The sequence below is a fragment of the Emys orbicularis genome, chromosome 2, assembly GCF_028017835.1.
Source record: "Emys orbicularis isolate rEmyOrb1 chromosome 2, rEmyOrb1.hap1, whole genome shotgun sequence".
Classification (NCBI taxonomy): domain Eukaryota; kingdom Metazoa; phylum Chordata; order Testudines; family Emydidae; genus Emys; species Emys orbicularis.
The window spans coordinates 252,149,406-252,162,642 of NC_088684.1; the positions used below are offsets into that span (position 1 = coordinate 252,149,406).

At 41.8% G+C, this 13,237-nt stretch overlaps 1 protein-coding gene across 3 annotated transcripts in view; it reads right to left on the reverse strand.

Moving 5' to 3' along the window:
* Positions 1–13,237, reverse strand: part of VPS50 (VPS50 subunit of EARP/GARPII complex) — a 178,557-nt gene that overhangs the window by 41,026 nt on the left and 124,294 nt on the right. The window contains exons 21-23 of one of the 3 annotated variants that reach the window (XM_065398181.1): positions 4,576–4,697; positions 3,682–3,729; positions 451–531 (exon numbers count right to left, since the gene is read on the reverse strand). In XM_065398181.1, the coding sequence (XP_065254253.1) occupies positions 451–531; positions 3,682–3,729; positions 4,576–4,697 (251 nt within the window). Of the gene's footprint in view, positions 1–450; positions 532–3,681; positions 3,739–4,575; positions 4,698–13,237 lie in introns of all 3 variants that reach the window. The other 2 variants (XM_065398180.1, XM_065398182.1) reach the window with 2 other exon arrangements.

Sequence of the window (13,237 nt, forward strand, 5' to 3'; positions counted from 1 at the left end):
TGTGTATTTATACCTGCTACTGTATTTTCCACTCCATGCATCTGATGAAGTGGGTTCTAGCCCACGAAAGCTTATGCCCAAATAAATGTGTTAGTCTCTAAGGTGCCACAAGGACTCCTCGTTGTTTCTCCAATTTCATTAGACTTAAACAAGAAGAATTTGAGCTTTAAGCACAAGTATTAATGGTAACAAATATTCAAAGTTATTACTGAAGCATAATTAATTTAGGGAAGAATCTGGGAGTTTCATACTAGTTTTGTAGATACATGCAAAGTGATTTTGAACAAAAAACCCACATACAACTGCAGGAAATCTATTACAATATTCTCATCATAAACACAGAGTGTGGGGAAAAGGTAAAATTAATGAACCATATTATATACTAATTGCCATATTTTTACAATATGCCTCCTTTATTTCAACAAACATTAACAAATTCCAGTTTCTTACCAGATCAATCAGGCTCTCCTGTATCCTGTTTAGCGTAGTGCGCAGCCTGCTACTACTAAGACCCAGTCCTGTTGATTCAAACTGAAAATAAAACAAAAAACCAACAATATTCTAAAAAACATAGGAAAGGACAAATTTTGTGTTTTAGTTTAGTGACTAACATAACCAAAAAAAAGTTCACAGTTTGTTCAATACAATATACTTGCGTATAGTTTCAGCATATAACTGCAACAAAACCAAAATGAAAAGAAGAAACATGCAAAAGATCACTGCACCCAACATTACACTGATGTAAAGAATGAACTGTGCTCAGTTCACAAAGATGACCATATACAATTCATACTGACAAATGATTATCTACTTTGTCAGGGGGATACTTGCCAGAATATTCTCTTGGATTGTTTTAAAATGACTCTATGCTATAAAATGACTCTGCACGCACAGGAAACGATGACTTTTTGTTCCCACAGACCAAAAAGAGAGAGAGAGACCTCATACAATGGCACATCATACTATGCTGGCTGAGAAATTAATACGTCACAATGTAGAATGATCATGTTTATTAACTTTTCACAAACTACATTATCTTCCATAATAATTTGTTTAATATCAACTTTGAGTTGTATAATTATTTTCCATCAATCTTTATGAAAGTCATTTTTATTACTGAACATTTATTATGATCAAGCTAGGAAATGTGTCATCTTCATGCTCTGCACAGGGCCCAAAGTTCTATGGATCAGATCCTCTGTTGGTCTAAGTCAGTATAGCTTCACTAACTTCAATGTAACTACAATATTTGCTCCAGCTGAGGATCTGGCCCAACATGTTTAGATTAACAGCTACTTATTTTCTAATTTTCACTCCAGAAGAAACACATATTACCAAACAGAACAGCTCAATCAGATGAATCTACAATGGAGATGGAAAAACTAGAAAACATACATTTATATCCAGGGTCCACATGATCTAGAAGTACCAAGATATGGTACTGGTATGTGTTTCACACCAGAAAAAAAAATTCTGAACAATGTTTAGACACTGCTGTCCACTGTGTTGGATTCAGTACTATAAAACTTTTCCCAGACTGCATCTGGGTGAGAAATGATCAGCAATGTTCAAGTGGTTTCCACAAATCAAAATAATTTTTACACAAATTTTACTCATTTACCACCTACACTGAATTTTAAAGAAGATTATATAGCAAGAGTGTTCTCACCCTTTACTGCTTCTTCGTGGTGAATAGCGGCAGCCTCCATTTAAAAAATAAATAAATAAAATGTTTTTCTGCTTGATTTTTACTTTAGAAATATCAAATCTTAGCTTTCTTGATGTTGCTGGAGGGTGGAAGAACAAGACAAATGAGATAAATCGAAGACTAATATTCTTCCTGTGTTTTTGTTAAACATCTGCTTAACTGCCAATTGGGAGAAAAGACTTCTTTGAGAGATTCACCACAGTTCTCCTCTAAGAGAGGACTGAGAAAGCTCTGGTTCCAGTTCCAGGGTCCCCAAACAAGAACAGAGCAGTCAAGACTTGATATTATTCACATATCTAAGGTAAAAACAAGCAAGCAGAAAGAAAACAGTTTGTTTTCTCTTTAAAAAAAAAAAAATGATGCTACCACAAAGAAAGGGAGGCAAACATGTTTTCCTTTGTTCACTTTTAAAAACTTTGTCCAGCAGCAGAATTTCCCTAGTACATACTAAATATTTTGCTTATCCCTTTTCTTCCAAATTGTACTGTAAGCTTCTTGACAAATTAAGAACTTATTGATTTTAGATGGTTTTGAAAAGACTGACAACTTATCAGTTGAAATAGTAGGTACATCAACAAATTCAGACAAAGAAAGGTGAGTGCAATTTTAAATAAATCTCTATGAACAAAAATGTTATGATGTATTAAAGTCTCTGCCTTTTTTCCCTTCAAAAGACTATTGGATTTCTATGCAAGGGCTGACCAGTTGTGAATCAAAGGGAAAAAATATCCAGAGATCTGTATATATGTACTTCTATAGGGAACATGAGATGAGCAGTCATCAAGGATAGGACCATGGTGAATTCATCAGGTAGAGCATATTATATCAGTATTCAATTGTTTTGCACATGGCCTGCGGCTTCATGGGAATTTTTACAAACCATGTATGTCAGACAGTGGATACATTATTTCCACAAATTACTAATGACCTAGTAATTGTCAAGCAATGGAAAAAAGCAGAGTAACAAGGGAATTATAGTCAAACTTTGCTAATCAGCACTTCCCTAAGCCTATTTGTCTGCACAAAAATGATTGGTTTCTCCCCAACCCTCGGTAATAATTTAACAGCAGATGTTTACTAAGGTTCTGACAAAGATTTCAATAGAACAAATGCTGAAGACACTCACTGAAGTCAACAGGCTTGAGTAAGACCCAGGCACATAAATTTTACGAAATACACACTACATTTACTGCTATAGTTTAGTGCTGTTATACTATCTACATTACTATCAATTAAAACTAATCTATAACTAGCAAAATGCATTAACAGTTTATTTTGGGATGTATGCCTGTGTGTGTTCACTTAATCGTTACTTAGTAAAATTCATTAATTCACAAGTCATTACTGAGGTTCTAGTGCATCAGGTTCTGCCATGATTTTACAGAAAGGTGAGGAAAAAGATTTAATGTGCATGCGATGAAAGAAAAAAGTATGAAAAATGGGATTTGAAATGGTATTCTGCAAGATGCTCAGCACATGAGATGACTTTCCCATAATATATATAATTAATAATAATAGAAAAACTCTGAGTTATGAAAATTACAAATGACTGGAGATAATGTATCTAGAGTCAGCTCACTGTTGTGAGAGTTTAAACACCAGTTTCTCTGACTAATTCATTGCATGTGCATTTTGCCTTCCTAGTCATTCAGATATGTGCTCTAACTGAAACAAAGTGTAGACACAAGATTCACAATGAATTTAGGCCACTCAAAGAGGTCATATCAGCTTACTTCTAATAAAAACCACACTGGCATGTATTTTAACAAGAATGACTGTCTCTAGACTAAATCACATACCACTACCCATCTCTACTCCTTAAAGAATTGTAAAAAAAAAACTACATGAGGGTTAGGACATTATGGCAGCATTACAAGAGGGTTTTTTAAATTTATAGGAAAAATAGTTTAACAAACAACAATTAGGCACATTACAGTAACAACACAATTTTACCCATCTGCTATAATGTTTACCTGCCTAGCACTGTACTGTTCCCTGCTAGATGTGGGAAGTGAAGAACTCTGTACAGGCTTTAAAACACAAAACAGGAGGTGCAAAAAGTACATGTAACACAATAAAAGAATATCAAAACAGTTGATTAAGCCAAAGAAAATCAATTAATTTTAAAAAATATTTACCACCCATCCTCCATACACAAACAAATCCCAAATATACTTCTCCTACCAAAGAGAACAGCTCAAAACTATTTAGAACAAGCTGTTGAGAATTTGTGACTCCAACTATTTGCCAGCATATAGCGATTTTGAGCCGTTATTGTTCATGGAATTATTGTTTTCATTTTTTAAAAAATACAGGTTTCATATATACTGTTCTATGACAATCTGTCAAGAGTTGATGTAGTTATTTACAGACACTGTGGATGTGTATTTGCTTCTTAAACTAAAAGACACTCAAATTATATATCAAATGTGAACAGAAATGGATTTCATTATTAGACTACGTTAGATAGAGGAGCACAAGATCTGCCCATGCATACCATGTTGTTCCCACTCCCCTTTAATCTTTAATGTTTACGTTGTTTCCTTTTGCCATTCATGACCGCGTGCCTTTTTCTGTGCAAACTTCTCTATCTGGAACAGTCTCACCCTTCTTGTGCACCCAGCATCCTCCCTCTTCTCCTCCAGACAGAGAAATATAAAATGATCAACACTCCTTGTGATGATAATACTTTTAAGGCCATTTCTCTTTCTAGTTGTTCTTACTGGCCTGTTCTCATTCATGCATCCAACCCCAGTCTATTGCCGCTGCCCCTTCTGTGAGATCATACACTCAGTTGTCTTCTCGATGCAGAAGTCTTTTACCACATACACTAACGTGCTCTGAAAGGAATAATAATTTCTACCTACCGTGTCATTTCGGCCAAAAAACGTATACACTGCATACAGATAGTAATCAAACAGCTGGGACATGAAGTGAATCACATCAAATGCAATTGGTTTCAGAATGTTCATCATCTGCATGTATTTCCCTTGAAGATAAAATACAAAAGTTCAGTTTTCCTAGCAGAAGTGGTATGCAGACACTAGAATGTTTGGTTAATTCAAAATTAGCTTTTGCAAATCTACATATATTTAACCTTGAGTTTTAGACACATCAATCTAGTGAGATTTCAGGGACAAGGAAGTTTAAAAAGAGGCTAGATATGACAACTGATATAAACTAAGTGCCACAGAATTTCTGAAAACTAGACGTCTAGGAGTGTCAGGTTTTTTGCATAGTATGCTAGCAGTTTACATTATATACATTTGACCAAACAATATCAGGCAAACTTATTTTTTAATTTCTGAAAATCACTCGAAGTCACAGTCTCCAGGTATATGATATACATTTTTTTTAAATGCTACAGAAATCATATCGACCAATGCACAGAACACATAGAACAAAAATCAACACTCATTCTGCCCTTCTCCATCTCTCACATCAGGCCACACCCCAAGACATGGCAGCAGAGCAATCTGAGCTCAACCCCAGAACATGTGCTACATCAACAGATAGCCTATCCCTGCCCCCCAGGACTTGGGGGAAGGATACCATTATATTCAGGGGGCAGAGAGTCTAGGGATGAGGAAGAGAACTGAAACTTAATTTGGAGGGGAGGGGAGTAGAGAAATGGGGGAGAGAAAATGGAGACAGCAGTGAGAAATGTCTGATGATAGACCATAAAAAGATGTCCCTTGAAGACACCAGGCCTGCCGTGCTCCCACTAACCACACCACAGTTGGTAGCAAGCCACTAAGTTTCTTCCCCAACAAGATAACTATTTGCAGGTAGGGAAAGCTTGTAAGGACTAAAGTAAGCAGGTGTTAGGGGAGGATGAAGGGCTCTGGGGCCTTGTAGAAGTATCTTCATGGATTCAAATGATCACACCCCCCCCCCCCCGACTTCTGGATGTTTAACCAAATCCCGGACCCAGAGCCCTGCATCAGGATATTTATATTAAAATATTCTATAAGTCACCAGAATACCTACAGCCCTCTAAGCTAACTCCAGAATCTCAGCTTTATTTTGAGAATTATTGCTAGAAAATGTTCCAGTGTTGGCAATGATGCTTAATATACCACTAAAAATAGAACATTTTTACTGGAAGGAGACTTTTCAAATTATAAAACTATGGTAACATGGGTTACATGCCAAAAATTAACATAGTAGTATGCAGCATATTAGCCACTGTTCTTGTAGTCATTATGTGACAGAGTGGTGCAAAGAGACTAAAATCTCCCGCCGAGGGAGGGTACTGCTGGCACAGGCATTATGGGAAACAACTATAAGGCCTTCCTAGACTGCGTTCCAAGGATCCCCTTGCAAGCCCGGGAATAACATGTGTGCCAGAAGGTGTGAGGGGCATATCGGGGGCGGCGCTGCAGCATTGTGGAGATTCTGGACTGCACTGCACTGCTGCTCATAGGGCAATCCCAATGCTGTCCAAGTTGTGCCAGGAGCCTCTAACGTCTCTTGAGCAGCCCAAGATCAGAAAGGCTCAAAAATGGCTTAAAGCCACCCTAGCCCCTCTGCTTCTCTTGGACTGCGAGTTTTGTGCTAGCACAGAATCACACCTATTATCTATAACTGTGAGAAAGGAAGAGTTAATATATGAAAGCCTTGCTTCAAATGGCTTACATGCTACTCAAGCATATTTCTTTTATTCCTAGATGTTGTGAAACTGTTCTATCCACATCACACTCTTTGTGATATCTTTACAAAATTATGTAAATCAGTGTTCTCTGTTAGAGAAAGTTGAAGAACTAGGCAATTCCTCTACTCAGGAGAGAGCTTACTAACTTCCTATTCTTATTTTTCTCTCTCTTACTCTGTGAAGGACAAAATCATAGGTCTTTTTTTCCTTGTGCCCTGACAAGAACTCAATAGTGCCTGAGGACTTTAAACTTGATTTGATGTTCAGTGGGAAGCCAGTGCATTGAACCATGTATGACAATGCTCCTGTTGACATGCATTTGTTAGAAGACAGCCTTTTCACCAGGGGAGATCTCTTATCTGTGGAGTCACTCCTAAATACTGCGTGCTCGCAACAAAAGACTATGGTGCTCACAGATGTATGGATCACTGTGGCCATGTTCATGTCTGATAGCAGGGGAGGTAGGAATGCTGGTTAGCTGAAGGTGAAGGAGAGTTTTTGCTGATGTTCCCATTAGAGTGTGTCTAGTGTAAAGGATGAGTCCAGAAAGCACACACTGATTACTGTAACAGAAAAACTTCTCTATACTAAATGACAAAGAGTCAGATTTCAGTATAATATATCAAAACAGCAAGATATATACATCTGTTAAAATAGTGGCATGTTAGAAAATACTTAGGCTAAAAATGTTTACATTACAGTGTTGTTGATATAATTTTCTTTCTTAAAGTTAGCAGCATTACACAGGTTACATCTACACTGCATACAAGTATCTGTGGTGGATATGGTATGTCTAGCTACAAGCCACAGTGAAAAGCAAGCTGCGTGCAAGCCACATGTGTCAGCGAAAGGCCGGGGGAGGCAGCAGGACACTACACTGTGATGGGGGAGCCATGTAAGGTTTATACCTGGGTGCATACCCACAGGAATCAGGCAAGTCTTTACTCACCTAAACAATGTCTCACCGTCTACACTGCTATTTATACCCAAGCTGCGGGGCTAGCCAAGTATGTACTCTGCACACCACTGGAAGAAGTGTGCAGGGTAGACATACCAAGAAAGTTAACAATGTAATGCAGAAAAAACATCAAGCAAAGTATTTTGGTATTTTGTGATAAAGAGAAGATTGCTTCGTGGAAAGAAAAATGAACCAGTAGAGCAACAAAACTCGCTTATTTTTTCTGATAACATAATTATTAGTCCAATTCAGTGAGAGCCAAACATACCTGATAGGTATATTAGAGAAATATCACTGTATTATATCTTTTAATTTGATATTCCTGCTTTCCAGATTTCTAAATAGCTCAGTTTCTATTGCTGACTATTATACTGCTTGGGCCTGTTCACTACTGTGTTACTCTAGTTTATTAGTCTACTGGCAAGAAATTGGAGCAATGCAGTAATCGGAATAAACTAGTATATAAAGAAACTGATGCACATTTGTGAATCATACATTTATGAGCTTTTGCCCAGCATGAATACACTTTTTCTTTGAAAACTTTGAACGTGTCCTAATATTTATTATTTAGAACTCAGTTATTTAATATTTGATTACTTTCATTTAATACTGACTTTTTTGGCCTAGAATGACAAGTAGTTTAATTATATCTGTATCAATGAAAACAGCAAACCACAAAACATTATAACATTGTATGATCTGGAAATTTAAATAAGTTTCCATGTGTGTTTTATACTTCTTATGCCCAAATGCAAAGGGATGACACCTAATCAAAGCAATGGATCGTCCTCATAGGTCATTTGAAGTGAAGTCTGAATACTCTATTTCTAAAGGCTGAATTTCTCCACTCATTCTTTGTGCTAAAACACATTTCAAAACCAATATATAGCCTGCACGTGATATAAAGATGCGTCTTTTCTGGAAAGCTTTGATTGTCAAAATTTCACTGTACTTGGCACAAATATACAAGGCAGCGAAAGTATAGGACTGTAACTAGGAGACTATGGACTATACATTGCACTTTCCCCCTAAGTCTTGTCCCTCTAAAATCTTTAGATGCCAAGAACATTTCTTTATCACATAACCACTCAGCATCTTGACACTACAAAACGTTCCAAGAACATTTCCTTCTTGTTCCTTTCCCTAAAATGATGCCAAGTTTGCAAATTTATTTATTTATTTATAAATCTTTTCTATAGAAATACCGTTACCTACATGCACTAAAGTGAAGTTCAGATATCTGGTGTTAAAAAAAGAAAAAAGAAAAAAAAAAAAAAAAAAGGTTTACTGGGACGTTTATTAACGGTACAAGTAGTATAATCTCCCTGTATTTCTGAAATATTTGGAGGTGAAAGACCACACTTAGATTCTGCAGCAATGGGCATTATTAGAAACTCTCAGATAGATACCCTATCTAATTTGGATTGTTGAACCCTAGCATTTGATGATTTGTTAGTACAGCTAGTACAAAATTTGCTTTGCTTCCCTCAACTATAATCTACACAAGATAGTGTTTATTGTACCAATTTATATCAAAATGTTCAAACCACCAAAAATAAAAGGGTAAATACTTTTTCAACATCTAATGTATTTGAGTTTTCATATAGCTATGGCTATCAGCAAACCATTTCCTTAGTACCCAAGAATTCCAAACATCTCACTTCCTCTCAGACTTTTTGACTAACACTAGACGCCAACATGACAATATGAAGGAGAGGGGGAACACAGAGAAAACTCTTAACTGTACAATCATCTAATTCCTCCAACTACAAATTTTCTGCTGCTGAGATCCGCACCATCCTTCCAACAGATGATGTGGCGCCATTCCTGTTACTTCCGACAATGCTGTTATTTGCAACTACTCTATTATATGGACACTTGGTAATGATTCCTTAGTTAGGGCTGTTTTCTAAATGAGATAAAATAAAGGCATTCCTTCCCAAAAAAGCTTTCAGTTTGAAAGACAGGAGGCACTAGGAAGCCCAGAGGAAGAAACAGTTTTGTGTTGATTTTTCCAAAGTTCAAACTGGATAGTAATAATCATGGAATCAACAAAAATAACGATTCCTACAACTAATACTATATATTAGTCTCTAAGTTAGTCTCTTTGAGACACACAGTCAAGGTCACAATATATCTTCAGAAAAGAACCAATTATTGCCTATAGGTTAGTAAGGAATTTCCAGTATTTCTAATGTATGTCAACATTCCAAATGCTAATCTTAGCTGTATTCATGGTGTGTGTGTGTGTACACGTGCGCACACGCACATATTTGAGATTACTGTATTTTCCAGGATTCACATTCTTTTGAATAATGAAAACCATATACTGTTCGTGAGTGCACCAAAGATTAAATTAATCTGTGAATGTCACGTTTTACGATTGCTTTTTAATTTCTCTATGAAAAGCAAATTGACTAATCTGAGGGAAAACCGTGTGATTTGAAGAATTGGTTTGAAAATGAATGGATTGTTATACCAGAACCTACTTTAATTCAGACTGTTTCTGTGCACAATATACCTTGTTTATGTTTTATTCATTCAGCCTCCACCACAATATATTGTACACAAAAAGATAAACATGAAATGAAATGAGTTACCAACCTTCACTCACATCCAAGTATTTCTAGCTCTGTAAGGCTCCCCCAAAAAGTTGGCTGCCCAACTGTCTCAGTCCATTTGGGAAATTCACCTCCTGATTCCTAGCTCATGTTTATCCCTGGATTCCTCTTACCTCTGGTGTTTGCTAGAAAAGACACTGTTTCAGTGGTTTTAAATGGGCATATATTTGCTATTCTTTTGGAAGAAAAGTTCTGCATGAATTTGATTCTCTTCATAGCCTAGTTAAATGAAATCACCTGGTTTATGAAATCCTTATTAATATGAACCATTTAGGTTTGTGAATTCTGCAAAACTCCTCATTAAACCAAATGCTGGTCCCATGCATCCAGAGCCCATAGGATGTCACCAAAACATTGCTTTGTTACATCTACCTTCACTTTTTCAGGCTTCACATTGTGGCCACTGTCCTTCCAACCATATTCTGATTAAGCCTCCCTTTGGAACAAAACAAAACCACAATCCCTAATTACCTGGAGAGGCTGCTGTTAAAAGAGGAGACCATTTTCTTCCCCAGATTCTTGGCTAGGAATCAAGAGTTCAGTTCTCTGGAATTAAATCTGGATCTCTTGCACAATAGTGCTGTACACTGCCACAGAACTGCCAAACTGGCAATACTCTTTATTTTTACATCTTTGGATAAGGTGACCATATTTCCCTATGCTGAATACGGGACACCTGGTAAAATTACTCTTATTCAAGTGAGTTCAACGGCAATCAAATGTACAAACGTTCACATTAACATCAAGTTGACTGAGCCCCTGTTAAAAAGAAATGCTGCGTAGTTGGATTCTTTTTATTTACCTTCTTATCTGTAAGGCTCTAGAGTTCACACTGGGAGGGGTTACACACACACACCCCTACCCCACACACACACATATGGGGAGAGGTGGTGCGCGCGCACACACACACATACATACACACACTACCGTACACCTCTCACACAGGAGGGGGTGATCGACTCACCCTCCCCGGCTCTCTCCACCCTCCATGCCTGGCTGGGTCCCCGGGGACGGACCCACCTCTCTTGGTACCTGGCACTGTGTCTTCCTGAGGCAACACATGGGCCGGGGGGGGGGGGGGGGGAGGGAATACAGGGTCACCACCACCACCCCTGATTTCTGCCAGCGTTCACACCAGAATGTGGCCAGCAGCAGCCTTTTGGCATTGTGCAGGAGAGAAGGGATGGGAGCTGCTTCCAGCTGCAGGGGAGGAGGAGGGAGGGAAGGGATGACCTGGTCTATGTCTTTGCAGAGCTCATCTCTTCCTTCCTCCTCCCAGCCCGCCCCCGGGCTGGAAGCAGCTTGTCCCTTCCTGCCCGCTCAGTGTCAAAAGGCAGCTAACACCTCCAGGCTACTGCTGGCCACCGACATAACCCAACCACCTCCTGTCCCCTGGCTACAGCACAGGCAGGAAGGGGTTAAGCCCTAAGGATGCATTGTGCACCAGGGCTCAGGGAACCTGACTGCTGGGGCTTCAGCCAACCCAGCCAGAGAGGTGGCTCAGCAGAGGAGGGTGCCTAGGGGACGGAGCAGCCCCATGCTCCCTGGGGGCAGGACCCAGGGCTGGGGGAGGGTGGAGAGGGCAGGTGAAGAGGGTGCTAAGCCCCTGCCCTGGGGGCTGCAGTGGAGCCTGCAGGTTTGGGGCGTGAACAGTGGCGTAGCCAGCTTATAAGAGGAGGGGGAGCAAACATAAAAAAGGCGCCCCCCCTTGGCACCTCCTCTGGCCACACCCCCTTGGCTCCTCCTCCGGCTGCACCGCCCCCCCCCCCCCATGGCTCCTCCGGCCCTGCCGTGCCACCCCCATGCTCCCCCCCTCGCTCCTCCGGCCGTGGCTGCCGGCCACCATGCTGCGCCCCTCCGGCCGCGCCTGCTGCCCCCCCATGGCTGCCAGCCTGCGCCCCCCTTCGCTCCTCCGGTCGCAGCTGCCAGCCGCCAGCCTGTGCCCCCCCCTTGCTCCTCCGGCCACGGCTGCCGACCACGCTGCGGGCCGCATGCCGCATGCCGCGCCCCCCCCGCTCCTCCAGCCATGCCCGCCACCCCCCCCCCCCTCGCTCCTTCGGCCGTGCTGTGGGCCGCCAGCCTGCGCCCCCCCTCGCTCCTCTGGCTGTGCTGCGGGCAGCATGCCGCGCCCCCCCCGCTCCTCCGGCCGCGCCCGCCACCCCCCCATGGCTGCCAGCCGCGCTGCGGGCCGCCAGCCTGCACCCCCGTCGCTCCTCCGGCCACTTTTGGAAAGGCGGGGGAAGCGGCTGCTTCCCTTGCACCCCGCTAGCTACACTACTGGGCGTGAACAGGCTGGAAAGTTTTCTCCCCCACCACTTAGGAGCTTAGCTGAGCGGCAGAGAGGCTTCCCCATGCCAGTGCTGTGCGGGGTTTTGGCACATGCAGGGCTCGGCTCCTTCTGGCCAGCAACCTGGGCCAGAGGGTCTTGGGTTTTCCCAGGGCGCCGGCCCAGCCAGAGGCAGTGTGGGAAGGAAGGAGCCTGCATGCCAGGCTGTTGGTGAGCTGAGCGCTCTGACCAGGGGCTGGTTCTCCACACAGCACTGGGAGCGGGACACGCCCCACCGGGAGGGATATGGAGGAGCAGTGGGGCTGGAGGAGAGGCAAAGGGGCAAAGCAGGGAGAGGACAGCGAGAGGGGAAGCACGCAAAGGGCCGATGGGTGTGCAGCAGAGGCGACACGTAATCGGCTGCTGCCTGGCGCCTACCCGCACTCACCAACCACTGCAGCTCACAGCCAGTGCCAGCTGGAAACAGGATGGGGGGGGCAGGGCCCTGTTGGCTGAGAGCTGGCACGCAGCGGGGGCTGTGCTGACAGACCAGCAGGGGGAGCAGCCGGCCCCGCATACTGCATCTTCGCCCCGCCACCAGCCTTGCACACCAGCCTCCATTGCCGGCCACTGGACGCCTCCCACTCACTGCTGGTGGACGGGCGGCTGGCAAGCAGGGATCTGGCCAGCACCAAGATCCGCCAGTACTGATGTGTGGTCGGGGGGGGCGGGGGGAAGAGAGAGAGAGAGAGAGAGAGAGAGAGAGAGAGAGAGACAAATATGGGACAATTTGCCCGTTTTTAAGAAAAAGTCAGGATACCTACAGGAGGACTTAAATATGGGACTGTCCCTTTAAAAACGGGACATCTGGTCACCTTATCTTTGGAGAGATGGTTCCAGAAAACAAAAAAGTGAAGAAAAATTAAGGGTCAAGGCTGTTGGCCAAGTGATCTTCTCTTATCTTAGTAAATAGTCACAAATATAAGGAACAACTAATACAGTCAAATAGGTTCAGCCATTAGTAGCTGCT